The 26,739-nt window shown below is 43.0% G+C and overlaps 1 protein-coding gene across 1 annotated transcript in view; it reads left to right on the top strand.

Moving 5' to 3' along the window:
- Positions 1-26,739, top strand: part of pex14 (peroxisomal biogenesis factor 14) — a 247,389-nt gene that overhangs the window by 147,747 nt on the left and 72,903 nt on the right. The window contains exon 5 of the mRNA XM_078425303.1: positions 16,004-16,086. Within this exon, the coding sequence (XP_078281429.1) occupies positions 16,004-16,086 (83 nt within the window). The remainder of the gene's footprint in view (positions 1-16,003; positions 16,087-26,739) is intronic.

The raw sequence follows: 26,739 nt of genomic DNA, 5'->3' as shown, positions 1-26,739 counted from the left end.
ATTGTGCCAGAGCTACTACACTGCAAACTCTCCCAGTTGACTGTGCCTGAACCCCTCTGTCAGTGGATCATCAACTTCCTGACTGACAGGAAGCAGCATGTGAGGCTGGGAAAGCACATCTCGGACCCGCAGACCCTCAGCATAGGAGCACCGCAAGGCTGCGTACTCTCCCCTCTCCTTTACTCTCTCTACATCAATGACTGCACCTCCACAGACTTCTCTGTCAAGCTCCTCAAGTTTGCGGATGACACAACCCTGATTGGACTGATCCAGGATGGGGAGGAATCTGCCTACAGACAGGAAGTGACACAGCTGGCGTCCTGGTGCCATCGCAACAACCTGGAGCTCAATGCTCTCAAGACAGTGGAACTAATTGTAGACTTTCGAAGAGCTCCCCCTCCCCTCCCCCCACTCACCATCAACAACATCACAGTCACATCTGTGGAGTCATTTAAGTTCCTTGGAACCATCATCTCCAGGGACCTTAAATGGGGGGCCACCATCGACTCCACAGTCAAAAAGGCCCATCAGAGGATGTACTTCCTGCGGTTTGGACCAGACGGGATAGTCTTCTTGCCCTCGCGCATCGATGAGCCTTGGGCGCCCAACACCCTGTCGCCGGTTTGTGGTTTGTCCCTCCTCAGACCACTGTCGGTAGGTACCACTGCTGACCGGGAGCACCCCACAAGCCTTGCCATTTCAGAGATGCTCTGACCCAGTCGTCTGGCCATAACAATTTGGCCCTTGTCAAAGTCGCTCAGGTCTTTACTCCTGCCCATTTCTCCTGCATCCAACACATCAACTTCAAGAACTGACTGTTCACTTGCTGCCTAATGTATCCCACCCCTTGACAGGTGCCATTGTAACAAGATAATCAATGTTATTCACTTCGCCTGTCTGGTCATAATGTTTTAACTGATCGGCGTATAAGTCGATGCATTTTGGTAGGAAGAATGAGCAGAGGCAGTGTAGAATAAAGGATAGTGTTCTGAAAGGAATATTGGTGCAGCGATTTTTGTGCAGCATGTGGTTAGAATAGGGAGCACACTATAGATGTGTAAGAAAGAACTGCAGATGCTGGTTTAAGTAGAAGATAGACACAAAATGCTGGAGTAACTCAGCGGGTCAGGCAGCATCTCTGGAGAGAAGGAATAGGTGACTTTTCGGATCGAGACTCTTGAGACTGAAGAAGGGTCTCGACCCGAAACGTCACCCATTCCTTCTCTCCAGAGATGCTGCCTGACCCGCTGAGTTACTCCAGCATTTTGCGCACTCTCTATAGATGTTTTGAAACAAGTTCCATTGTGGCCATCAAAGGAGAGTTGGGTAAATATTGACGACGAAAAAGATATTTAGGCCACAGATTAAAGACTGGTGAGTGGCACCTGGTGAGATGCTCTGGCAGACGGACAAAAAAGGCTGAATGGTCACTTGTGCTGCACCCATTCAACGATTCTGGAATCTGATGTCAGGGTTGACTGGTAAACTAATGGGATTTCTTCGCATTAATAATTGTGATTGCAGTTTATAATTCCCTTTGCACGAGTGCTTTCAGCAGATGGTTTAGTTTGTAGAAGTGAAAACGTTTGTTTTTAGTAAATGTGTGCTGTTTTGTAAAAACATCCTTATAAAATGATTAATTTACAAATTTTCCAACTTTGTAAGGCCGCAAGGCTTCCAGATCCATTGCATGTAAAATTTGAGAGTCTTCTCAGTTTAGAGTGATCTGAAGTATGTCAAGCCGGTTTGTGTGTGAGATAACGGGATTAAATCCTTAATTCAAAAGTACGATAACCCAAGCATATATTATAACCTGGGTCCATGCTGTTTCATGCAATAGTGGGAGATCAAGATAGCAATTTTCCATGGCTTTTGAAAATAGCATTCATAGAACAGTACAGCACAGGGACAAGCCCTTCAGCCCACAGTGTCCTTGCCGAACATAATGTCAAATTAAACTAATCTCCACTGGCTCCACTCGCCTACTCATCACTTGGCAGTGCATTTTCAGGCTCTACATATATATATACACACACACATGTACACACAAACACACACATACATATAATATGTATGTAGGAAAAAAACCCTGCAGATGCTGGTTTAAATCGAAGGTAGACACAAAATGCTGGAGTAACTCAGCGGGTCAGGCAGCATCTCAGGAGAGAAGGAATGGGTGACGTTTCAGGTCGAGTCCCTTCTTCAGACTTTGTGTGTCCGTGTATATGTAAAAACAAGCAAACAAACAAAATAATAAAGCTTAGAAACATTTACGTAAGTATAGGGATAGGATAGGTTTAGACGGATATGAGCCAAATACTGGCAGGTGAGACTAGTGTAGTTGGGACATGTTGGTTGGCATGGGCAAGTTGGGCCGAAGGGCCTGTTTCCACGCTGTAGCACTCTATGACTCTAAACTAGAGGGCACGAGTTTAAGATAAAAAGGGAAAAATTTAAAGCTGAGCTAAGAGGCAGGTTTTTCCACACAGAAAGTGGTGATTATCTGTTATGAGCTGCCTGAGGAAATGGTAGAGGCAGACTCAATTGTAATGTTTAAAAGATGTTTGGGCAAACACCTAGATGAGAATGGCATCTATATACTAAAACTCTCGTTTGTTATCTTGTTTGTGACTGAACTTCAGCCAAAACGGTACACAATAGCGCGACAATTTTAGGCCCACCTTACTCACCATTGCCACTTTAGTGATAATGCAAGTAGTTTAATTGAAATTGGTCATATATTTTTTAAGTTATTCATATTTTAAAGTTTAAAATGAGGGGAGGGGAGGGGATGAGGGGGAGGGAGGAGGGAAGGAAGAGGGAAGGGGGGAGTAGCAGAGAAGGGAGAGGGGAGGGGGGGTTGATGAGAGAGGGGAGGGGGGAGGACAGGGTGCTGCACCAATGCAGGAGAGGTTTGGGCCCAACAAGTTATTCACATTTTAAACTTTAAAAGGAGGGGAGGGGAGGGGGAGGGGAGGAGGGAGGGAGGGGGGAATGGGGGAGAAGGGAGAGGGGGGGGTTGAGGAGAGAGGGGAGTGGGGGAGGAGAGGGTGCTGCACCAATGCAGGAGAGGTTTGGGCCCAACGGGTCCACTTGGTCTAGTAGAGGGATAAGGCCATAATGCTGACAATTAGCATTAGCGTGGATAGGCATCACGGATGTGGTATGAACTTGGTGGGTCAATTTCTGCGTTTTATGATTCTATATCAACTGATAAGACATTTGCAGAGTTCGCTGGATCAGTTGGGTGGCACAAGTGCCCCACTTCCAGTCCTGTAGATCAACGGTGTAAGTTTTAACGGATTGGTTTACCATCCAGAATAAATTGTTGTGGACTTTATCACAGATTTCACATGGATTCCAAGATGTGCACTCTTGAAGGAGGCTGCTCAGAGAAAAGAAACTGAATTTTAAATGGAAATTGACACAGGATGTAGATGGATAAAGGACTTCCTGACCAACCGCCCCCAGACCGTCAAAATAGGCCCTCACCTCTCCTCCATCATTACACTGAGCACCGGCTCACCACAGGGCTGTGTGTTGAGCCCCATCCTTTACTCCCTCTACACTCACGACTGCGCCCCCACCCATCCCACCAACACCATCATCAAGTTCGCGGATGACACGACTGTGGTTGGACTCATCTCAGGAGGAGATGAGACAGCCTACAGGGATGAAATCCAAAGGCTGGCAGCATGGTGTTCAGTGAACAATCTTGTCCTGAACTCCTCCAAAACAAAGGAACTTATAATAGACTTCAGGAAAACCAGTGCAGAACACGACCCACTCTACATCAATGGGGTCTGTGTGGAAAGGGTACCCGCTTTCAGGTTCCTGGGTACGCACATCGCAGAGGATCTTACCTGGTCTACCAACACCATCACCACAGTAAAGAAGGCACAGCAGAGACTCCACTTCCTGAGGATCCTCAGGAAGACCAACCTGCAGGAGAAGCTCATGATGTCCTTCTATCGCTGCTCCATCGAGAGTGTGCTGGCATACTGTATAACCACATGGTATGCCAGCTGCTCAGAAAAGGACAGGAAGGCCCTTCAGAGGGTCATCACGACGGCCCAGAAGATCATCGGCTGCTCACTGCCCTCCCTGGATCACCTGTTCAGCCTACGCTGCCTCAGTAGAGCAGGCAAAATAATAAAAGATCCATCCCACACCGGCCACCGTCTGTTTGTTCATCTGCCCTCTGGTCGACGTTTCAGGTCGATCAAATCCCGAACAAACAGACTTAAGAACAGTTTTTACCCCAGGGCCATACGAGAACTGAACACTACTTTCTGCACTAGGCAACACTGTTAAAACCTTTGTACTTAATATAATTGTATTTATTTGTTTTTGCATTTATTGCATATATGTTTTTACGCACCGTCAGAATTGGCTATTTTTAAATTTCGTTGTACTCGTTGCAATGACAATAAATGAATATTATTATTATGATGTGTGAGCTGAATTTAAACATTGGTTAGATGGGACTGTGAATCTCAGGGAGTCAGTTGTATTGGTTGAAGTGGCCTTCAAAAATAAAACTGGTTTTGGAGAGACCAGTTGCATTTGACAAGAACCTTAAGGTGTTTCATGGGGGCGGTGATTGAAGCAGAAATGTTAATGGCATTTAAAATACTTTTGGATAGGCCCATCATGGTTATGCAGTGAATGGAGGGATGTGGATTATGTCCAGGTACCTAAGGCATGTGATGGTCAGACATTGTGGGCCAAAGGGTCTGTTCTTTTGTTGCAATGTTCTATAATGCGCTCGAGGTCTTGCAAGCCAACGTTTACCTGTATGTTACACTAGGTTCTTTGAAGACACCATCTTTACCTGCCGTATGAAGGAAGAGGTTGGAGAAGAGATGTACTTTCACCAAACTGGTTGAGTTTTCTGCTTGGACAACTGCAACTGTTCATGTAGTGAAATCAAATCATACTGTATGGATCTAGAGAGATTATTAAATACCAACAACAAAACAAACTTAGATAACTATCTCTGATATTTGTTTACTCAGCTAGGAAGTAGACAGATCCTCACAACCTTTGGACATGTCCTGTGCTTATCAGCAAATTGAGTATAAGAACGATTTGAAGGATATTCAATGATAAATACAACCAACATCTATTTGGGATAGCTCTGGGCTCCCTTCAGAGGACACAGACATTGTCAATCAAGGTCTACCAGATACTGTGTAAGAGGGAACTGCAGCTGCTGGTTTACGCCAAAGATAGACACAAAATGCTGGACTAACTCAATGGGACAGGCAGCATCTCTGGATAGAAGGAATGGGTGATGTTTCGGGTCGAGACCCTTCTTCAGACTGAGATACTATTGTTTACGTAAATGACATCTTACTGACTGGACAAACAAAGGAGGAACTTGAGGAAAGTGTAAGTGTTAATGATTCTGCAGAGCAGGAATAAGATTGAAGAGAGACATGTGAAGGTAAGGTTTAAGCTACATGGAATGTAGTTCGCCTGATCAGACCTCGGTAAATCCCAAAATAACATGGAAGAGGATCAGGAAACAAGCTACGTATGGAGAGTCGAAGCAGTTGCTGTTGAACTGTAATTGTCGTTCATTATTTTAGATTTTTTTTTTAGATTTAGAGATACAGCGCGGAAACAGGCCCTTCGGCCCACCGGGTCCGCGCCGCCCAGCAATCCCCGCACATTAACACTATCCTACACACACTAGGGACAATTTTTACTTTTTAAAAAATGAACCCAGCCAATTAACCTACATACCTGTACGTCTTTGGAGTGTTGGAGGAAACCGAAGGTCTCGGAGAAAACCCACGCAGGTCACGGGGAGAACGTACAAACTCTGTACAGACAGCGCCCGTAGTCAGGATCGAACCTGAGTCTCCGGCGCTGCATTTGCTGTAAGGCAGCAACTCTACCGCTGCGCCACCGTGCCGCTGTGATTATGATCAAGTGGAGTCTTTGATACAGTCCAATAATGTATTGTCTATATAATTTTGCAATACTGTATGGAATGCAGTTGAGGATCAATTGGTTTAGCACTGTAAGAAGGTCGGAAGAAGGTCTGAAGAAGGGTCTTGACCCAAAACGTCACCCATTCCTTCTCTCCAGAGATGCTGCCTGTCCCGCTGAGTTACTCCAGCATTTTGTGTCTGCCCCCAATTGGTTTAGCACCATGATCTCTTTCCAAGACATAACAATTCTACTTACAAATAGACAAAGGAGGTTCAGCTGTCGCTGACAGAGTGGTGAAATTTCTCAAGTACCCTTATAGGTAAAACTTTGTAATTTTTCAAGGGGATACACTTCTGGTGAGCGTTTGTGGGGGATTATTTCTGAGAGCCTACAATTACAGTGCAGGGATGGGCATTAATACAGTTTTCACCTTTAGATGATTGTGAGCTTCTACAGATGATGATCAGCACATCCCACGCTGTGAGGTTCCCAACAGGCAAGAAACACCACAGGTAGCTTGAACGTGCAAACAGGGAAATGTTAGCTTCTGATATTGTTAACGTTGGGGATTGAACTGAAATTGATGAATGTCTATCCAAATTGAGAGAAAGAGATAAGAAAACGTGTCTCTGGGAACCTGTGCTGTAATCCTGTTGTTATTAATGCAGTCTACTTGAGTGGAATATGAAGATGCTATGCCCATGATTGTTACATGGTTGTTGATTTCAAAATGATGACTCAATGTTTTACTTCGTTTCCACTTGCTGTTTAGATCTATTGAACGATGCCTTTATGATAATAAGATGGTGGCTGTAGAATGCTGCGTGAATTCCTGAAATTTTATTCAGTTGTAGGAAAGTAATTTTTCCTTGGTTGTCCTATGTCTGGCCTCTGGGCGTGAAAATATATAAAAACACAGGCAGCCTGCACTCGCATTTACTGAAGCTGATGTGGACTTGGCAACTAGGAGGCATACGAGAGCAATTTAGACATTTTCAGGCATTCGAGGATCAATATTTCTATGTTGGAAACCAGGCTGATACATTCTCTGGGTTGCTTTAGTTAGGATTTTAAATGCTTGACACTGAAAAGTGTAAACATCAGGCAGGTAGTGATGAAGCAGATGTTTTATAATTTTAACGCACAATGTCAAAGAGATTCTTACGACAGGAGGTGAATTGACTGCTTCCTTTTTATTGCTGCGTTTTGACAAGAGAGGCTTTTCTATTGGAGTTGCATTGCTTGAGAGATGTTGGCAAGGATTTTTCCTTGTGATTAATCCTAAAAAAGAACATTTTGCGTGAAATGAAAATAAAATTGATGAAGAGCTTGTGATTATTTGTAGCTATAATTTATTACAGGCGGCACTATTTTCTGGCATGCGAATGGCTTGTCGATAGACTTTTTTTAACCTAAAGCATGGGTCCTAAATTAGAAATTTCAAAATGCAGTTTGTAAAATACCTGTGATTCAAAATCAATTTAGTTACCTTTTTCTTTAATTGGTACAATTCATAAACTGACTAATTATAACCACTTGCTTGTCATTGACACGGGATGGTCTTTTGCTGTGATTGCCAATTTATTTGATTGGATGTAAGTAGGCTATTATTTCTGAACTAATTTACCCAATTTTCCCCAATATTTTGCTCTGGTTTCCTCCCACACTCCAAAGACGTACCGGTTTGTAGGTTAATTGGCTTGGTAAAATTGTAAATTGTCCCTAGTGTGTGCAGGATAGTGTTTGTATGTGGGGGTCGCTGGTCGGTGTCGACTCGGTGGGCCAAAGGGCCTGTTTCCACATGTATCTCTAAACTAAAAACTAAACAATGAAGTGGGATGCCAGCTTCATTTTTCTTGCCTCTAAATGGTCTGAAATCGATACCCTGCAAAGAATATAAAAAGGAAAGGAACTGTCGTGGGCTTTCAGGTCCTCGGACTGGCTGATCTCATCTCTGTTCTCAACTCCACTTTCCTACCTGACCATTATAACCCAAGATTCTCCCACAGTTCAAAAATCCATCTTTAACTTATTGGAAGGAACATTCACAGTTTAGTAAAACAGAGAATCGCAAACATTTACAGTTCTCTGTGGGAGAAATACACACCATCTCCATCTTAAGTGGCTGGCCCATGATCCTGAGACAAGAATGTTTTAATGTTATATATATATATATATATATATATATATATATATATATATATATGTTGTATGTTGGTGTATGCAGCTGGTGTGGGTCCTTGGGTAACGCCTCCTGTAGATCCCTTCAGTGGTTGGAGGTCAGTACCTGGGATGGACTGGGCAGTGTTCAGCACTTTTTGTAATCTTCTTTGCTCCTGGACATTTGGGTTGCTGAACCAGGTCGTAATGCAACCAGTTATTATGCTCACTAGTGTATGCCTGTAGAAGTTCAAGAAAGTATTTGTCAACACATCAAATCTCCTCAGTCTTCTAAGGAAGTAGGGGGCACTGATGGGCTTTCTTTATGATTGCACCAACATGCCGGGTCAAGGACAAATCATCAGAGATATGCACGCCCAGGAATTTGTTGTTTTTGACTCTCTCCTCCACCGTCGATGTGGACGGGTTTGGTGGATCCTCGGTCTTCTTCGGGCAAAGTCAACAATTAGTTCCTTGGCTTTACTGTGTTGAGAGCAAGGTTGTTGTTCTGACACCATTCAGTCACTCCACCAGGAAATATCCACACACTATCCATCCTGATCAGATCTGCTCTAGGCCTTATGTTTCAACACCATTAACCTCTCATTCTAAACTTTATCTCATTCTACGAAATCTTTTCTATTGCGCAACCCCTTGTATTTATAATCAATCTGGTATATGTTTAATGTGGTGTCTTAAAGGAAGTTACATCCTTAAGGAAAGAGCCCAGATCTGCATGCAGTACTCCAGGCAGTGTCACAAGAGCATCGAATAGCAGGTTTTTCATGTTGTTCTTTGTCCTGCACAGGATTGGGACCTTCCTTCTCTTTGACGACATCATTCATGGGGAACCTTGCCAGTCTCAGGGCAGAGATCAAAAAACGTACTTAATCGAACGTTATAATAAAATTAGATATTACACAAAGCCAATATAATTTCTGCGTACAGCTGCAAATCCTAACATTTTCCTTCAAAACTTTAACCGGTTTGCTACCTCAACTTGATTCTTTCAGGGCAGCAGTTACTAAAGTTCAAGATGTTTGAATAAGAAGGCATAACCAAGTTTCCCTTCTGCTCCTAACCTAGAAATGAAGAGAAAAACATATGTTGAGGTCCCCTGAGTTGTAGCTTGCTCACCCATTTGGTTTGTACATGGTGCTTCCAATGTGTACTGTTGGGTTGGGGATGGGGTGGTGTTTCATATTAACTTTACAGAATGTGGTGGAGGAAAAAATAAAATGCCACTGCCATTAATAGTGCAGAAGTGTGTTCAGAATACCTGAATTTTCCACGCATGGTTATTATGGTGCAGTCCTCCCCACCATTGAAAGGATCTACATGAGGTGTTGCCTCAAGAAGGTAGCATCTATCATCAAAAATCCCCACTATCTGGGCTATGCCTCTTCTTGCTGCTACAGTCAGTCAGGAGGTACAGAAATCTGAAGTCTCATACCACCAGCCTTAGGAACAGCTATTTTCCTACAACCACTGATCTTCACAACCTTAACCCTACCTCGGCAAGCGAACACCTCTTGCACTGCAATGGACTTGTTTTTTAATTGTGCTTTGCACTGATGCCTTGTTTATTGTGCAGTCTTTTTCTTTTCACTCTTGCAGGGTTTATGTGTAATGTATGTACGGTTTGTTTTTGTGCATTGTCTTGAATCTATGTGCAACTCCAAACATGGTTTTCATGGTAGATACAAAATGCTGGAGTAACTCAGCGGGACAGGCAGCATCTCCGGAGAGAAGGAATGGGTGGAGTTTCGGGTCGAGACCCGTCTTCAGACTGATGAAGGTTTTCATGGTATCTGTACCTCACTGCGCTGACAATAAACTCGATTGGACTTGACTAATGTGGCAACTTGAGTAATAATATCAGACACTGATGGTTGTGCTGCTCATTTTGATTCATAGTTCTAAAAAATGATGTAATTTAAAAGAGAGCGGGAATAGATTGAAATGGTTCTTGTGAATGCAAGCTTAGCACACTACAGAGTGCCCTCATTTATCTGGACCAGATTTTTACAACTTATTTATTGATCATTTTGTATTTGAGAAAGAGCAGCACTCCATCCTTGGCCGTTCAGTGTTTCTAAGGAAGTATTGGAAGCCTTTGTTAGCATTCAGTGTTGTAGCTACCTCGACAGGCAAGCAGTAAAAAGAAGATCTCATGTAAAAGCAACTGGCTGTGTGATATAAATTTGCCTTGCATATTAATTTACTGACAAATGTTGGAGTGAAACCTTGCAAGTAACCAAGTACAGAGAGGAGCAGAAAGTGGGTCTAAAACAAAGAAAAGAAACAGCAGATAGATACATCAATCTGTTGATTGGTGTGATATCCCAGCCAGCACAGGGGGGACACAAAGTGCTGATGGTGCATTTGAATTCATTGTTTAAATAGTGAACTGCAGAAGATTAATATCATCAAACAGCCATTTCAACAGAATCCTATGTAGTTTTAGTCAACTGAACAATTGAAATACAATGGAAACAGCATCAAGAAATTGTGTTTATTGTGTAACGCTGTAAGTGCAAATTCCCAGATTAATGTGCCTCAATTGTGAGGTAGAGTTGCTGCCTTACATTGCCAGAGACCCGGGTTCGATCCTGACCACGGTCGCTTGTCTGTACAGAGTTTGTATGTTCTCCCCATGACCTGCGTGGGTTTCCACCGGGTGCTCCGGTTTCCTCTCACACTCCAAGGACGTACAGGTTTGTGGGTTAATTGGCTTGGTAAAATTCTAAATGGTCCCTCATGTGTGTAGGATAGCATTAGTGTGCAGGGATCGCTGCTCAGCGTGGACTCAGTGGGCTAGAGGGCCTGTTTCTGCACTGTATCTCGAAACTAAACTAAATTGAACAGTTCCACAATATACCTTAAAATCTGAGAAATCAATAATGTGTTGAATCTTTGTTACAAAATAAGTCTTATTCACGTAAATATTGAAAAATCTAAGTGTGGGTCACTAACGTTTGGTATCAAAATAATTGCAAACTAAAATGTTGTTACTACTTTGGAGTGTGCATTACTTTTGCCTTTGAGTGTATGAATTTATAACAGAGTTTTCAGAGTCTCAATGCAAGCTCTTTATGATTATGAATATTTATGATTTTTTGTAAGCTGCAGGTTCTAATCAAGAAAGTAGTTATATTATGATAATCATAAAACATAATTAACGTAATAGCCCACTGTTGGAGGATGCTTACAGTGCTGTGTTAACCCCTGGAGAACCTTCTACTGGAATAAAACACATACAATGGGGTTAAAATTCTCCAGTTGATCATCGAATGATGCAAATGAAGAAACACTGTTGTTTCACCCTTTTTCTCTAATTTGCTTTGTGTTACTAATTAGAAACCTACAGAAAATAATTTTGGCAGTTATGGAGGAGAAGCCGCTTAACTGAACACCTCCCATGGTGAGCAAAACACTGCAAACAGTTATTCTTAATAAGGAAGCCCTATTAAAAGTATACATGTCAGTTTTGATTGGCAGTAATGCATCCCGGAATTGTCCATGATCTAAAGTAATTATTCTATTGGTAACAGGTTTACAATTGATGATAAGGGTAAATGCCAGCCATTGAATCAATTGTATAGTGACAGTCCAGAAGATTATGCAAAATCTTTTGTTATTAATCAATTTTTTACTTCATCTGTTCATGAAATTCCAACCACTTTTCATTTCGGATCTATGAAGAGATAGCAATACTTGGTTTGCTACATGCAAATTAGATTGACTTCATTGTTAAGTCATTGGTTTTGAAGTCAGTGGCTGATCAGTTAACACACCACACCTAGTCTAGGTTATTTATCTAAAGGAACTTATAATGTGTAGAATTCTTTACAGAAAATCACATTTAACAATCTGGCCATTTACCGATGTGTATTCTCGATAAATATTTGCACTTTTGCTTAAAAGTAATAAGGCTTTGAATGGATTCATGACGACCTGCTGTAAAATTTGGAATATTTTGGAGAGTATATTTTGCAAGGCTCTCTAATATTTGAATTGCAAAAACAAATTGAACCAGGATTGGGTGATAGGTGATGCAGTGTGTTGGGGCATGTGTTCTATGTGTCCTAAGAAATGAATAACAAAAGCAATTTTGTGCTGAATGGCTTCAGGTGCAGATGGCTTGCTCCTTGGAGAGAGGTGCATTATGGGTGCAGACTTACTGGGATACTGACAGCCCTGAGTGCCTGTACGACTCTATTCCCTCTACATATCTGTTCATGAACAGAAAAAAATCATTTTTCAGCCATGCTTTGTGCAAATTAAGCCTTCAGTGGAACTGCAGGAGCCACTCGAGTATTCCTTTGATTGGCTGCAGACAGCTACGGAGAGAACTCCTCCGGTGCTGGGCAGTGAATCGGAAGAGGAACAACATATCTTGGTTTGTTAAACCAACGTTTCAAGTTTATGTAATTGCAGCTGGCAAAAAGCCTTAACGTCTTCACTTGAAGATGTAGCTTGGTGATTCAGGTACTCTGTATTTTTAATAAAGTACAGCTTTGATGCCTGTTTTAAAGCAGGCTGTTAATATACTGGTGCGGAATGATGTAATTTATCAGGATTGCTTCCAAAGGTAGCCTGGTAGACAGAATCCACTGAAGTTAACTGAACCTCGCACAGCATCTGTGACAAAGGACACCCACCCGTCTGTTAGCGTATCAGTGATCTAAACACATTGTACAAACACCAATTTGTTATCCTGTCAGTCACGGATGGCCAGCCTTGTGCTGCTTTCCGATCCCTGCTTCAGAAAGACGGTTTGGTTTCCTTTCGTTCTATTTATTTTAGATTTCTAAAGTTTATTTCTGCAATTAAAATCAAATAAACTGCTTGTGTAATTGTTATTGTACAATTCTTTCGTTAATGCTTCTGAAGTAGAGGCATTGATCCCCCTATTTTTGAAGATAGACACAAAATGTTGGAGTAACTCAGCAGGACAGGCAGCATCTCTGGGGAGAAGGAATGGGTGACGTTTCGGGTCGAGACACTTCTTCAATCCTCGACATGAAATGTCATCCATTCCTTCTCCCCAGAGCTGCTGCCTTTCCCGCTTAGTTACTCCAGCATTTTGAGTCCATCTCTGATTTAAACCAGCATCTGCAGTTCTATCCTATCCCCTTTTTTTGGCTGTATTGACAATGTGGTAGGACCAGTTCAAATTGTTGAACTGGTCCTACCACATAAGAACGCAAGAACCATTACACGTAAGAACGTGATGCTCTCGAACATCTTCACATGAGCTCCATTGGTGTAGGCTGGGGTGTGGAAGCTGGGGTGTGCCCTCCACCCTGCCTGCTGAAGTAGTATACCAGCTCTTCCATGTAGCTGACGTTAAGGGAGAGGTTGTTGTCGTGACACCACATTACGAAGCTAAGCTCTCTATCTCCTGTGTCCAAATTGTGAGCTCCTAGAAACTTTCTGGGCGGACTGAAAGTGATCTTGTCTGATTTAGTCTTGTATTATGATTGAAGTTGACCAGTTACTGAATTCTCGGTTTGGAATGAGTTATAAATTACTCATAATGTCTGTTTAAACAATTTTAATCTGTGGTTCATTGAAATATTAACTCGCTTTGCAATAAAATAGCTTAAACTGTTATGTTCAGGAAATAATAATATTTAACAATATACAAATCTATTTGGTCCTGTCAGTGTTGCACATCTTAGCCCTGTGTTTCAGCTATTGATCTATGGCTGTCAATTGAGCATGCAGCATGATGAAAATGAATAGTCTTAAAGAAATGTGTAGAAAGGAACTGCAGATGCTGGTTTATACTGGAGATGGACACAAAATCCTGGAGTAACTCAGTGGGTTAGGCAGCATCCTGACCCCTGAGTCACTCCACCGTCTTTAGTCTGAAAGAAATGTAAGGTTTGCAACATGTATGGGCGAATGTATCAGCTAACTTTTAATTCTGCTCTGACTTTTGCTGTCATTTGAATATCTCAATTGGATAAATTATTTTTTCGATCTAAGTGCCAATCTTTTACTCTGCATTACCGTAAATCAAAAATGCAAAAACAGCGGATTGGGTAACAGAAATTCATCCTTACGGAATTCACAAATCACTACCCAACAATGAGATGCGGAATAAAATTCCCTCTCAAGGAATTTGAGTGGAGAGAAATGAACATGAAATGCAAAAGCAGCATCAAATGTTAGTCACTTAAATGTTGTGGGGCAATAAGATTCAGCCGTGATGTCCCGCGTCGACTGGGTTGGCAGTCACTGCCGAATTCCCCCCTTCACCACGTCCTCTCCAATCTGAGAACACATCACAGAGTCCCTCATTCATCGCTCCATCTCCAATCTAAGAACATGTGAGCAGACGTCTCGGAGTACAACAATCCTGTGCCCTTCACCTGCGAGGCATGTTCTCTGTCGAGCTGCGTTGTGGGACCACAGTAGCCGTGGCCAGCTCTTACATCAGTTCCTTACAGTTATCTCTTCACCTTTACTTCACTGCACTTTAATCCATTAGCCCCTGAATTCCTCCTACACCTCCTTTCTCCTGTAAACCCCTGAACCCTTTCCCAGGTATCCCGCCCCTTTCCCTGATATCCCCACTCCCTAAACCCTTTTCTAATCCACGAGCCCCGTCCGTTCTCTCACTTCAATAATGGCATCAGCTGTTGAATAATGGCAGTGGGTCACTTTGTCATCGCCAATAAAAGACTGCAAACCTGCACGTCTTTGGAGTGTGGGATGAAACAGGAGCACCCGGAGAAAACCCACGCGGTCATAGGGAAAACGAACAAACTCCATACAGACAGCATCCGTAGTCAGGATCGAATCCAGGTCTCTGGCGCTGTAAGGCAGCAACTCTACTGCTGAAAATAAAAATTGAACACGTATGAATGATAAAGCTCTGAAAATACTGTTTTTCTAAAAATATTTTCCTTTCAGGTGAACCATCTGTTGGCTGGAATTGTAACTGATTTTAATGTTAGGATTTTATAATGAAACATATAATGATACATATGAACTATCACATTGCATTGAAAATCATTGCTGATTTTATTTGTGTGGAAGAATGCAAATTTTGCAAATAGTCCAAGTGCTGAAATATATTTTTCCTTGCATAAATCCATTATAGAGAATTATAGAGAATCCAGTTGACATTGGTACACGTTTCAATTTTGTGTTACTGCATGTGTGTCTGCGCATATGTGTTGGTGTGGCCACCAATGAAATGGACAGTGATAAACGGTTGGTCTTTTATTGAGAAGGTCCTGGGCAAATTGAGCATTTTTATAAATTTTGCAAAGTTAATCTTTACAAAGTTAATGCAATTTAGTTTAGTTCAATTCAGTTTAGAGATGCAGTCCGGAAACAGTCCCTTCCAAGTCCATACCGATCAGCGATCCCTGCACACTAACACTATCCTACACACACTAGGGACAATTTACAATTACACCAAGCCAATTAGCCTGCAAACCTGCACGTCTTTGGGGGGAAACCGGAGCTCCCAGAAGAAACCCATGCAGGTCACAAAGAGAACGTACAAACTCCGTACAGACAGCACCCAGAGTCAGGATCGAACCTGGGTCTCTGGCAGCAACTCTACTGCAGGACCACCGTGCCACCCCAGATTGATTTAACTCAAGGTGCTGCTTTTCCCAATTCTAAATCTATGTGAAAAATGGGACAAAATAAATTGAAATTTGGTCTCAGTTCAAACTAACTAACTTTTGTTTGTAAAAATATATTTGCACTTGTTGAAACATAATGCTACCTTGTGCTTGGGACTGACTGATGGTCGTTGAAGTGAGATAGATATGGTGAGATACACACAATTCTTCCAGATCAGGCAGAGATTTGCTTTTTGTGCATTGCCCTCACTGTCGTCTGCTTATTGCATTATGTTAATGTCTTGTAGATCCCACTTCCAGATGGCGGGAATATGGTGCCTTGGCAATTATCATGGCTGGGATTGCATTTGGCTTTCACCATCTCTACAAGGTACAGTTCCAGTTTTCACAGAAAGACTCACAAATAAAAGAAAATAAATAATTAATTTTTGCAAAGCTTTGAGCACAGCATTAAGGCATTTTAAATAGTGTCCAACTGAGCTGTAAGATCACATTGTTATATTGCAATTATTGAGTTTGCTCTGCCAAATCCTGAGTGGTGATTATTGAACATTTTGAAGTGTATTGCACCAGGGTGAAGTACTGTCGGCTGTACTTTTGACTTGAACGATGACTGAGTTAAAAAATAATGAATGAAACATTGCAAAGTACAGTTCGGGTCCAGGTTAGCTTTGAAGTGGGTGCAGATTCCTTCTCTGGCAATTCTGCTCAGTTGGATCGTGATCCTGGTTTTCCTACTGAGCAGGTTTGTGCCACAGTTGCAGCGTTGAGTACACCCCAAGTGTAATCCACAAGAAACAGATAACGTGCTGTTAACGGGTATTGGCTTAACAAATGAATTATTTTACTCTGTAATACTTGGGTATGAATACGAAGCACTAAATATATCTGGTGAGAACACTTGGTGAACAGTTTCTATGACATCAATTCTTGGAACTCCCTTGAGTAGCTTATGAGCTTTTTGTTCATCTATTTGACAACTGATGCCCTGATATTAATGTAAATCATGTCAGCTGTTGTGCCACACACTGGTGTGCTGCAGTGAAAGGAACGTGTGTTACACGGATCAAAGGGGATGGCCAGTTTAGAAGTGCGAGACAGTTTTGTTTTTCAGATCCATTATATACTTCCACTACAAATCATGATAAAAATTACCAAATCATGAACCAGACGAACAAAATTAGTCTCGCTTGATGGGCCAAAACCACAGGTGTCTTATGCATTTAAGTTTTAATTTTATGTTTGTTAAGTTGTAAGTAACCATTTAGAAAATTATTATAGTGGGTAAATGAGACCAACAACCGAGACTTCAATGCATTTTCAAACCTTACGTTCCTAAAATTACAGTAGCTACTAAAAGCATGACCATGCAAGTAGCACTTCTGCTACTGCCTTATGCTTCGGTCTCATTTACTGATATAATTATAATGAACGTTGCCGTCTACGTTATGGGGGTAGAGGGACCCTTGAGCTGATTAAAATGCTCATCTGTATCGTGTGCTTTTATCAGCTTTGCCTCAAATTCCATTTTGAAAATGCACTGGAATGTTCTTTATTAAAAATGAGTACTCTTAAACGTTCATTTATATTTGATTATCAATTATTTTAATCAGGCCCTTTGGAGATCTAAAGACAGGAATTCAATATTTGTAACGTGGACATTTCACTAACTCAGTGCTTTGATACCTCCCTTGTTTATTCCTCTTATTTCTCTCTTGGATTCTCTTGCATTTCCTTATAGAATTCTCTTCTCGTTCAGCTTTTCTCTCTCATCTCAATTCACCTTTATTCTGCTTTTCACATGCCTCTTTCTCAGGCATGTTCCCACTTTCCCCCAGGGTTGATCCCGTTTTGTTCATTTCTCTTAATCCTCACCTTTTCTGGCTCCCACTCCAGTTGTTGGATCCCATCAATTGGCTCCTGTCTCTCCCTCCTTTTCCCACTTATTTCTCTCTCTCACTCTTTCCTTGTCAGACAGCCGTCCCTCTGTGTCATGGTCCACCCTTATGCCTCAGCATCTCTCTCTGTGCTTCACCGGCCTTCTGCTGTGACCCAACAGCCCCCCTCCCATGTGCTTCACCCACTCTCTGCTCTGCACCTAATTTATATAGAGTCATAGAGTCTTAAACATTGAGATTGTACCTTCCTCAACTACCATCTCTGGCAGCTCATTCCATACACCCACCACCCATTGTGTGAAAAAGTTACTCCTCAGGTTCCTGTTAAATCTTTCCCCTCTCACCTTACACCTATGTCCTCCATCCTTTTCTGTGCATATATTTGATTTATTCCACTCATGATTTTGTACACCTCTATAAGATCACCCCTCATCCTCCTGCGCTCCAGGAAATAGCCTGCCCAACCTCTCCCTACAGCTCAGGCCCCCGAGTCTTGGCAACATCTTCGTAAATCTTCTCTGTACCCGTTGTAGCTTGACAACAGCTTTCCTCTAACATGTTGCCCAGAACTGAACACAGTACTCATTTAGATTTAGAGATACAGCGCGGAAACAGGCCCTTCGGCCCACCGGGTCCGCACCGCCCAGTGATCCCCGCACATTAACACTATCATACACCCTAGGGACAATTTTTACATTTGCCCAGCCAATTAACCTACATACCTGTACGTCTTTGGAGTGTGGGAGGAAACCGAAGATCTCGGAGAAAACCCACGCAGGTCACAGAGAGAACGTACAAACTCCGTACAGACGGCGCCCGTAGTCAGGATCGAACCTGAGTCTCCGGTGCTGCATTCGCTGTAAGGCAGCAACTCTACTGCTGCGCCACCGTGCCGCCCTAATACGGCCTCTCCAATGTCTTATATAACTGCAACATTACGTCCCATCTTCTATACTCGTATCAGTACTGAAAAGCAACTGCTTTCAATTTAATGCTTTGAAGATTCAATCCTTAATAAAATTGTACCATCTTCCCAATAAAAATATACTGAAGGCTGTTCATTCTGAATGGTGAGAGATAATATTTAATGCAGTTTCACCAAAAGGCATCTTCAAGGTCACAGTGAATGAATTGCCAGAGCAGACTGCAGTAACTGCCAGCATGATTGGCATCAAAGGCATAATTATACAGCTGTTGCTCCAAACACTTTGCAGGGTTTCGGTATTTACCAGGTTCTTCACACACTACCTCCCCGCCCCAGCCCCTCTCATCCTCTTTCTTTCCCCTCCCCAACATATGCCACACTCCTCCCACCACTAACCTCCTCCCATCCCCCACCCCTCACCCATAAAGTCATACAGTGTGGAAACGCCCTTCGGCCCAACTTGTCCACCTACACTAGTCCCACCTGCCTGCGTTTGGCCCATATCCATCTAAACCTATCCTATCCATGTACCTGTCCAAATGTTTTTTTAAACATTGTGATAGTACTTGTCTCAACTATCTCCTCTGGTAACTTATTCCATATACCTACCATCCTTTGTGTAAAAAAGGTTGCCCCTCAGGTTCCTATGAAATCTTTCCTCCACTCAGCTTAAACCTATGTCCTCTGGATCTTGATTCCAGAGTGGAGGAATCAACTCTGTGCATTTACCCTGTCTATTCCTCTCATGATTGTATACACCCTCACATCCCCTGCTGGTCACCCTCTCCCATCCCCCACCACTCACCCCCTCCCAACCCCCACTACTCACCCCCTCCCATCCCCCACCTCACCCCCTCCCTTCCCTCACCTCCTCCCATCCCCCATCACCCACCCCCTCCCATCCTCCACCACTCACCCCCTCCCATCGTCCACCCCTCCCCTCCCCACCCCTCACCCCCTCTCATCCCCACCTCTCACCGCCTCCCACCCCCCCCCCCCACCTCTCATCCCCTCCCAATCCCCACCTCTCTCACCCCCTCCCATCGCCTACCGCTCTCACCCCCTCCCATTCCCCATTGCTCTCGAAACATAGACAATAGGTGCAGGAGTAGGCCATTCGGCCCTTCGAGCCAGCACCGCCATTCAATGTGATCATGGCTGATCATCCACAATCAGTACCACATTCCTGCCTTATCCTCATATCCCTTGATTCCACTAGCCCTAGGAGCTCTATCTAAATCTCTTTTGAATGCATCCAGTGAATCGGCCTCCACTGCCTTCTGAGGCAGAGAATTCCCCAAATTCACAACTCTGTGTGAAAAAGGTTTTCCTCATCTCAGCTCTAAATGGTCTACCCCTTATTCGTAAACTGTGGACCCTGGTTCTGGACTCCCCCAACATCGGGAATATGTTTCCCTCATCTAGCATGTCCAATCCCTTAATAATTTTACATGTTTCTATGAGATTCCCCTCTCATCCTAAATTCCAGTGAAATCAAGCCCAGTCGTTCCATTCTTTCATCATACGACAGTCCCGCCATCCCGCGAATTAACCTCTTGAACCTATGCTGCACTCCCTCAATGGCAAGAATGTCCTTCCTCAAACTAGGAGACCAGAAAACTGCATACAATACTCCAGATGTGGTCTCACCAGGGCCCTGTACAACGGCAGAAGGACCTCTTTGCTCTAATACTCCAATCCTCTCGTTATGAAGGCCAACATGCCATTAGCTTTCTTCACTGCCTGCTGTACCATCGATCACCTGTTCACAGCAGTTCCATGTTATCCCACTTTCACATCCACCCCGGACACACTAGGGAGACTTTGTAACAGACAACCCCACATGTTTTTGCAGTGTGGGAAGAAACCCAAGCAGTCAAAGGGAGAACTTGCAATCTCCACACAAACAGCACCCGAGATCAGGATGGATTCCGGGTCTCTGGCGCTGTGAGGCAGCAGCTGCACCACCATGCTGCCCTTTGCCATCTTGACCACAAAGGTTATCAGTCCATTTCCCTCAACAATTGTTGCCTGAGCCGTTGAGCTTCTACAGTAGGTAGTTGCTCCAGATTACAGCATTTCCAGTCTTGTGTGCCTCCATACAGACAATGGCAGAGGTCAGGATTGAACTTGTATTGTTGGAGTTGTCAGTCAGCATCTCCACTTGCTGCGACCCACTGTGTCACTGTCAAAGCCACGCATTGTAAGAAAAGTACTGAGCTGGAAGAATCAACTGGAAACAGTTGGCAAATAGATAAACTTCCAGATACAATAGCCGTGGTTGTTGAAGGGCCAAGTCATGCTGACTGTGGTGTCTGAGTCATGAGAGATCAGCTGGCAATCTCTGAATCAAATCCAGCGTTAACATGGACCTGGCATAGGATTGGGGACCCCATTTATTTCAATGAGAATTGTCAGCCTAGAACGATGAAGTGACTTTTAAAATAGTATATGTTTCACTTTGATATTAATGATTAAAAAAATTAAATGTCCTGTAATTAGTCTTTAAAAAGTAGAGTTATTTTTAAATCTGGCCATCTGACAATCAAACCGCACTCACCAATGTTGGGGGAGTCCAGAACAAGGGGCCACAGTTTAAGAATAAGGGGTAGGCCATTTAGAACTGAGATGAGGAAAAACATTTTCAGTCAGAGAGTTGTGAATCTGTGGAATTCTCTGCCTCAGAAGGCAGTGGATGCCAATTCTCTGAATGCATTCAAGCAAGAGCTAGATAGAGCTCTTAAGGATAGCGGAGTCAGGAGGTATGGGGAGAAGGCAGGAACGGGGTACTGATTGAGAATGATCAGCCATGATCACATTGAATGGCGGCGCTGGCTCGAAGGGTCGAATGGCCTCCTCCTGCACCTATTGTCTATTGTCTATTGATATTACTGCCATGGTCACTGCTGTTTTTTAAAATCTGTTTATAACAAAGCATTGGAGAGAGACCACCAACATTTTTCCACTAACTTTTCTAAATGCACAGTCAGGATGAGCAGAATAAACAAATATTAATGTTGTCTCCCTGATCTATTCCTTCATCCACAAGGTGCCATTTACATTCAGTTACGTGTCAGCCATAATAAACCATCTGAAGAAGGGTCTCGACCTGAAAAGTCATCTATTCCTTTTCTCCAGAGATGCTGTCTGACCCGCTGAGTTACTCCAGCATTTTGTCTATGTTCGATATAAACCATCTGCATACTCAATACCAGGTTCCTGAAACAGATTCTCTATTCCACGGTCTCAAAGCAATAAATGTATACATGCACAAAGGAAAAGTTTCAAGGATGTTCTCAAAACCTCCTTCAAATGTGACGTTCCCACTGACTCCTTCACCTGTGACCGTTCAAAGGGTTCATGATGATATTAAGGACCCAAGCATGGGGAAGTGCAGCACAAAAAGCGGAGAGAGCACACCACTGCCAAACTGACCCACGCTGCCCGCCCGACACCAACCTGCCCCAGCTGTGGCAGAGTGTGTAGATCCCACATTGGCAACATTAGTCACCCCAGAGTCCATTGAAACAAGTCTTCCTCACTCCCAAGGGACTGCCTAAGAGGATGATTATTTCAAAGTGACATATTATTGTGTTGGAAGGAACTGCAGATGCTGGTTTATAGATAGACACAGAATGCTCATCTCTGAGAAAAACAGGTGACGATCTGGGTCAGAACCCTTCTTAAGACTGAAAGTAGAAGCGGTGTGGGGGGAATAAACTGGAGGAGAGAAAAGGCCAGGTTAAATCGGGGCCAGCAACAGACCTCAGGAAGGTTGGAGCTCATAATGGCTGGATAGAGCTCTTAAGGATAGCGGAGTGAGGGGGTATGGGGAGAAGGCAGGAACGGGGTACTGATTGAGAGTGATCAGCCATGATCGCATTGAATGGCGGTGCTGGCTCGAAGGGCTGAATGGCCTACTCCTGCACCTATTGTTTATTGTCTATTGTCTATTGTTGGCTGGGGAATGTGTGATAATTAGAGGGATACAAGGATGGGAACAGTGGAACTGGTAGGACGACCAGGGTGGGGAGCGGAGGGGAGGGAATGCAGGAGTTACTCTTGTTATCACACCTTCACCAGCCAACAATGGGCCATTATGAACTCCACCCTTGCTGAGGTCATTTGTTGCTGGCCCCGATTTGTTCTGACTTATATTATTATTGGAACAAATCTTTACCCACACAGAATGAGTTAAAATATTTGCAATATCATGCTGGTGTTGCCACTGTTCGATATATATGGCACTGCATTGTTTTGAATAGTTTCATTGTCCATTTCTGTAAGTCACCATGATTTTTATTTGTTATTTTAAATAGTGCAACAAGCATCCTTGTCGTGTGACAGCATGCCCTTCACCATTGCATTATATATAATTGGAAACAGAAATCCAGCAAGATTTTTTTTAAGCTGATTAAGCAAAATACAATTATTTTAAGAGGCTCAACCAGTAGTTGCTTCCCATCTGCTTCCCGTCCAAACTGTATTGAATGTCAAGCTTGATTCTCATTTAATCTGTCTTTATGAGGAAGATATTGTCCAACTTTATTTTGTAGTAAAAGGTATCAGATAGTAAAATGCAAATTTAAACCAATAGAGTGTGCATTTTTACAATAGAAACATGTATTAACTATTTAAGGTTGATTTTCTTAAGGCATGGGTGGTAGTGTGAACTGTGAGGAGGATGCTATGAGGATGCAGGGTGACTTGGACAGGTTGTGTGAGTGGGCAGATGCATGGCAGATGCCGTTTGATGTGGATAAATGTGAGGTTATCCAGTTTGGTGGTAAGAACAGGAAGGCAGATTATTATCTGAATGATGTCATGTTAGGAAAAGGGGAAGTACAATGAGATCTGGGTGTCCTAGTTCATCAGTTACTGAAAGTAAACATGCAGGCACAGCAGGCAGTGAAGTAAGCTAATGGAATGTTGACCTTCATAACAAGAGGAGTTGAGAAAAGGAGCAAAGAGGTCCTTCTGCAGTTGTACAGGGCCCTAGTGAGACCACACCTGGTATTATGTGCAGTTTTGGTCTCCAAATTTGAGGAAGGACATTCTTACTATTGAGGGAGTGCAACATAGGTTCACGAGGTTAATTCCAGAAATGGCGGGACATTCGTATGTTGAAAGACTGGAGAGACTGGGTTTGTATACTCTGGAATTTAGGATGAGAGGGGATCTTATTGAAACATATAAGATTATTAAGGGATTGGACATGCTAGAGGCAGGAAACATGTCCCCACTGTTGGGGGAGTCCAGAACAAGGGGCCACAGTTTAAGAATAATAATATATTCTTTTATTCGCCCCACACCGAGGAAATTTACATAAGGGGTAAATAAGGGGTATGCCATTCAGAACAGAGATGAGGAAAAACCTTTTCACTCAGAGAGTTGTGAATCTGTGGAATTCTATTGTCTATTGTCTATTGGCATGCTAAAGTTGAGTACAATTAACTTTACTTCCAGAGTCCAGAGTACAATTAACTTTACTTCCTTGAGCAAATTAATTGAATCATGAATAGATTTTGCTATTTTTGTAATATAATGCGTTTTTATGCCCCCAATTAGTTCTTACATTTTTCTGACACCCGATAAAACCCAAGTTTTTCTTGTCATTTTTCATTCTTTGAGTATTCAGTTTCAGTGATTTCTGTGAAAGTCGCCTTCAGTTGGATGAATGATGCAAAATTGCATAGAACAAATGAATGTGTTCTACAGCAACAACTCCGAAAGGGAATGGAGGAATCCAATAGAAATAGACTAACCTAGTTCACGAAAAGTGGTGAGCCATGCATCCATATCCAGGATTGTCAAGCCATGGGCTGAAACTGGATCATTATCGGCCAAGAAGATGGGTAGGCAACTGAACCATCCCACCACAACTAGAGAGCAGTCCTGAACAACTATCTACCTCATTGGAGACCCTCGGACTATCTTTGAAGGTAGACACAAAATGCTGGAGTGACTCAGCGGGTCAGGCAGCATCTCAGGATTTTTAGATTTAGATTTAGAGATACAGCGCGAAAACAGGCCCTTTCGGCCCACCGGGTCCGCGCCGTCCAGCGATCCCCGCACATTAACACTATCCTACACACACTAGGGACAATTTTTACATTTGCCCAGCCAATTAACCTACATACCTGTACGTCTTTGGAGTGGGGGAGGAAACCGAAGATCTCGGAGAAAACCCACGCAGGTCACAGGGAGAACGTACAAACTCCGTACAGACGGCCCCCTTAGTCAGGATCGAACCTGAGTCTCCGGCGCTGCATTCGCTGTAAGGCAGCAAATCTACCGCTGCGCCAACGTGCCGATAGAAGGAATGGGTGACGTTTTGGGATCGGACTTTACTGCCTTTATATTGCACTAAACGTTATTCACATTATTCCCTTTATCATGTAGTTGTTCACTGTGAATGACTCAGTTATAATTGTGCATTGTCTTTCCGCTGGCTGGTTGGCACGCAACAAAAGCTTTCCACTGCATCTCGATACATGTGACAATAAAATAAAATAATCTAAATTGGGTGTGGCCACTGAAGGAAGGTGACTCCAGGAGAGGAGGCCTTGCTGATTTGGGAAAGTAAGGATCCAAGAAAGACATGATTTGTGGGCAGCAGGAGGCTCAATGAGCTGGAGCACCAAGCAGCAACGTCTCATTGAGGTCAGTTGTATAGCCAGAAGACCTTTGAAAAAACAACTTCAAACTGCTGCAACGAAGAAGAAATGATAACCTTGGGCCTTAACATTAAAATATTGGGCATGTGAGGACTGCAGGAAGGTATTAATCAATGACGAAAACCATTTCCTGATTTAGGACCAACATAGCCAACCTGTCTGGAGATCAGCCGTAAGGCGGTCGAGAAAATGCCACACCGACCCTCTGGGTTGTTTCAGCTACTGCAGTGTTGGTCTGCTGTACCCAGTTGGCGGAATGATAAGGTTGCCACGATACATTAATATATTGCAGAGTAGAGTGGTGCCGGAGATGGTGATGACTTTTTCAGGAACGGGGTACTGATTGTGGATGATCATCCATGATCACAGTGAATGGCGGTGCTGGCGCGAAGGGCCGAATGGCCAACTCCTGCACCTATTGTCTATTGTTCATCTGGCATATTCCAGCAAGACCTTGCACCGTTCCACACTCAATTTTTCTCACAGAATGGGATATGTGTCTTGGTAACTCGCCCAACCTGAATTCAATTGAGAGTCTGTGGTCAACTTCAAGGAGAGACTGAAAGGACTGTACCATGAGGCAGGAGCTCATCAAGGCCATAATTCAGCTAGTGTCGGGAAAAAGAAAATCCTCGGAAGTTGTCACAATCCGGTTGATTCCACGGCATTTCTTGTCAAGGACTTGATAAATAACAGTGGTGGACATATAGTGTACCAAAGACATATTGGCGCGATGATAATGAATTAAAGGCAGCCCTGTGACATATATATTGACTTGTTATATCCGAGTGTAAGTTTGATTCGATTAATTTGCACAAGGATGTAGTAGCGGTGAACCACATGAAATGTAATATGCTGAAAGACCAAATGGTAACTCAACACAGCAAATAGAGTCGAAGAAACCTGTAACTGAGAATTTCTCTGTTCAATGGTCCTACGGTGGGCTTGATGATGATACCATCAAAGGTTCTAATTAAGGGAATTCATGGTCATGGATATTGATTAATTACTAGAGCTTGCTGAATTCCTGATTTATAAACTCCAGCATAATGTTCGGAAAATCATTAAATAAAGCAGCAAGGGCAGCACCTTAGGATGTGAGATGAGTAATGTCCATGACCAGGTACAGTGCCCTCCATAATGTTTGGGACAAAGACCCATCATGTATTTATTTGCCTCTGTACTCCACAGTTTGAGATTTGTAATAGAAAAAATCACACGTGGTTAACTTAGTGCACATTGTCAGATTTTAATAAAGGCCATTTTTATACATTTTGGTTTCACCATGTAGAAATTACAGCAGTGTTTATACATAGTCCCCCCATTTCAGGGCACCATAATGTTTGGGACACAGCAATGTCATGTAAATGAAAGTAGTCATGTTTAGTATTTTGTTGCATATCCTTTCCATGCAATGATTGCTTGAAGTCTGCGATTCATGGACATCACCAGTTGCTGGGTGTCTTCTCTGGTGATGCTCTGCCAGGCCTGTATTGCAGCCATCTTTATCTTATGCTTGTTAA

This window comes from Rhinoraja longicauda, chromosome 30 (assembly GCF_053455715.1).
Source record: "Rhinoraja longicauda isolate Sanriku21f chromosome 30, sRhiLon1.1, whole genome shotgun sequence".
Lineage (NCBI taxonomy): Eukaryota > Metazoa > Chordata > Chondrichthyes > Rajiformes > Arhynchobatidae > Rhinoraja > Rhinoraja longicauda.
Note: the sequence above shows the minus strand (reverse complement) of the source record. Positions and strands in the feature narration are given on the sequence as shown.